Here is a 3,700-nt window from a genome sequence, read left to right on the forward strand (position 1 = left end):
GGGGCGTGTTAGAACGAGCCATTTTAGGTAGGCGTGGCTGACTCTTAACTTTTATAAAGAATATCTCTTTGGGTTTGAGACTTTAGTCTTTGCAACTTTACAGATCTTCTTTATGCACCAAGAGCTTGTAACACTCCAAAGAGAAAGGAAAAATTGAAATTGCATCATATTTGAACAGAAATTAATCAGAATCAGAAATGAAAGGTGTCCTTTCATTATTGCTTGGACAAAATGCTGCACATTGCTTTGTGAAATTGAAATGTGTCAAATAACAAAACTAAATTGAAATTTAATCCCAACAAAACAAACCCCAAATCAAATCAAATGATACAAATAAAAGAAATCTCTTCATATAAACAAACTAAGGCTTTGCCTGTGCTTTTTCCATTTAAAATTGGAGGCAACCATGACATTTTCATCACAATCCAAACAAAGATGCTGCAGACATGCAGCATGAGCAGTTTTTGATTTAAATTAGATTGTTTAAAATTTGAAGCAAAAACAGAATGAACTAAAACAAGTCTGACTTTAGCTTTGTGAAACTATACTACATAAAACATCTGCATGAAATAAAACACTGGTTACGGGCTATGAGGAGTATAGGGCAAAAAGAAAGGCGCTTCACTAGACGAATGTGAGTGAGCATCCTCCGTGGAAGCCACAGTAGCAGTATAACTGAGTCTTCAGGTTGGAGTTTTTGCAAGAGATACTTAACTTCATCTCCACCATGTCTGAAGAAAGGCAAGCAACTTTCTTTGACAACAGGTGTCCAGCAAAATGACTACCTCTAACACTCGATTTTATTAGGGCAGAGATTGCAGTGTAGCGGGAATGCAGTAGGAATGAAGTGATAAGTGCTCCATAGAGTGCTGAAAAAATCTTCCTATATGCTTTCTCTAAAGCAATTTTGGGGGTTAACTCAAAAAGTCAAGGCCGTTTAAATTCAAATTGACTTAATGTGAAACACCAGTAGAAGACTATTATTAACACTGAATATTTTGTAAAAGCATAAATAAATATACCAGCACCTTTCAGCCTGTCACCATCATTCAAACAAGAAATATCAAACATACAGTAGTAGTTCTTTACAGGTTTTTGCATTCCCTACGCTGCTTTTCTTTTGTTTGTTTTTCTATGTAAATGTGCTTGATGGAAGTGTTTGACTATGTGCGATGCCATGCGATTGGATAATTTTTTTCTTCACTGTTAAGACTGGTGTATTGTCAGCGTGTTTAATTGTAATGTTTGCTAATATTTTTATTTAAATCCGTGATTCCTCAATAAAAAAAAAAAATCATGGTAAAACATTACATTCTAATGAATCGATAAAATCGGAAAAATCGCCCTGCCACACCGCAAACTAAAAAGTCGTGCGAATTCTTAAAGGGGTCATATGACGTTGCTAAAAAGAACATTATGTTGTGTATTTGGTGTGCCCACAGTATGCTATCCGAACCAATCAGAATGCAACGCGCCTAAATGGAGCACGAGAACAGAACAGACCGGGCGGGCATACAAACACACAGCGACTCCACGACATGGCAGCGGCGGCAACAGCGAGAATAAAAGTTACGCCTTCTTTCTTTGCGTGAACATTTGGGCGGCGTTATGCAAATCTTCCCACAACGTGACGTAGACACCCGTTTTAGGTAGGAGTGGTTGACTCTTAACTTTTATAAAGAATATCTCTTTGAATTTGAGACTTTAGTCTTTGCAACTTTACAGATCTTCTTTATGCACCAAGAGAAACACTCCAAAGAGAAAGTAAAAATTAAAATCGCATCATATGACCCCTTCAAGTCATGGCCACAGTACCTACATTTCTTATGGCCTGTCAAAGGAAAGGTCTATGGGAATATTGGTTGTTTTTAACAAAAAACATTCCTTGACTCAATCCCAAATCCAAGTCCCACCTTACTTTATTTTCTTGTGAAATATCTATTTTTTTCTGTTTTAAAAAAACACATCACAGAAGTACAATGAGTTGTGAATGCAGTTTCATGTTGACATTAGGTAGGTTAAAGAAGATTCTCTTTTTTCTCTTTCATTCACTCTCTCTTTCTCTAACGCAGGCTGATAGAGAGCGGTCAGCTCGAAGTGGCTACAGGAGGCTGGGTGATGCCTGACGAAGCCAGCACTCACTACTCTGCATTGATAGATCAGTTAGTTGAAGGTCACCAGTGGTTGGAGAGAAATTTGGGTATGTAAATCTATTGCATCTCGCCCGATTATTTCCCCTTTATCATTCATTCAGTTACTTTAAAGTTAACAACAAAGTAGTCGATATCTCCACTTCAAATCTAAAAGTCACAGAAACAGCAAAAATGCATCAAGTATACTTCATAACTGCATAATATACAGTGGGTACGGAAAGTATTCAGACCCCCTTAAATTTTTCACTCTTTGTTATATTGCAGCCATTTGCTAAAATCATTTAAGTTAATTTTTTTTCCTCATTAATGTACACATATTCCGGTGTAAAAAAAAAACAGTGGTGTGGAAAAATAGATGAATGCAACTTTGTTTCCATGCAGACTGATACAGAAGTTATATAAAGCCAGTCAATTAGATTAGAACATGCTAGATTGAGAAGGTACTGTGGGCGGTCCTAGGTTAAACTGGGTAATAATATCTTGTTTGAGACCCATTTAAATTCTGAATCAGCCTCAGCTCAAGTTGTGGGTTGTGAAACCCAGAATGTTAAACCTCTTAACTGCAATACTGTAAGGAATTGTAGCTCTTCTACATATTTATGCTTCCTATCTTGGCTCAAAGACCTCTGGGAGATTTTTTTTCAGTGTTCATTATTAGTGTATTAAAACATGGAGCAAAGCCCTGGCTCTCATTACTACACATCCACTCTACCATCTGCTCTCCTGATATCTCAGCTGTCTGTGGACCGCTTCTGAAATATAGATTGATTGGAGAGACTGATACTACAGTGAGTCTTTGGCTTTCGAACAACACTTGTTTTGCTGATGATGCCATGCACCCAGTATTACATTGAGGAAAACTATGTGCAGCTGTGTTCAGGTTTGCTGATGCTCGTGTGCTCATGAATATAGACACGGGTGTCTTCAGAGAACATGTGACCTTCAAGATTACCTGCGTCCCCTGTGGTTCACTCTGTTCCACGAGTTCCTTCTGAGAATCGCCTCCTTTTACATTCGGAGCTGTTGTAATTGCTCTGCTGAATACATTGCCAGTTTTTCTTTAGCCACACTAAAAATGGGACCTTGCTGTTTCTAAAAATGTGACTAGTAGGGATGGGTGCTATAGGTAAAGAATTCTAAACATACATTGCCGTTCAGAAGATTGGGGTCAGTGAGAGTTTTTATGATGTTTGAATGATGTCTCTTATACTCACCAAGAATACATTTATCTGATAAAAAAATACATGTCATAATATAGTGAAATATTATTACAGTTTAAAATACACTACTGGTCAAAAGTTTTAAATAATTATGATTTTTTAAAATGTTTTTGAGAGAAGTCTTTTATGCTCACCAAGGCTGCATTTATTTGGTGAAAAATACTGTGAAAACAGAAATATTATTACAATTTAAAAGTGATACATTTTTTGTTCAGGATTTTTTGATAAATAGAAAGTTAAAAACAACAATTAATTTTAAATAAAAATCTTTTGTAACATTATATATATATATATATATATATATATATACACACACACACATATTCA

The 3,700-nt window shown here is 36.2% G+C and overlaps 1 protein-coding gene across 1 annotated transcript in view; it reads left to right on the plus strand.

The window, feature by feature from the left end:
* LOC107751258 (alpha-mannosidase 2-like) overlaps nt 1-3,700 on the plus strand; it is a 47,727-nt gene that overhangs the window by 12,498 nt on the left and 31,529 nt on the right. Inside the window, exon 4 of the mRNA XM_016566938.1 lies at nt 2,073-2,200. Coding sequence (XP_016422424.1) covers nt 2,073-2,200 — 128 coding nt within the window. The remainder of the gene's footprint in view (nt 1-2,072; nt 2,201-3,700) is intronic.

Source organism: Sinocyclocheilus rhinocerous, unplaced genomic scaffold (genome assembly GCF_001515625.1).
Source record: "Sinocyclocheilus rhinocerous isolate Xijiao unplaced genomic scaffold, SAMN03320098_v1.1 scaffold1083, whole genome shotgun sequence".
NCBI lineage: Eukaryota > Metazoa > Chordata > Actinopteri > Cypriniformes > Cyprinidae > Sinocyclocheilus > Sinocyclocheilus rhinocerous.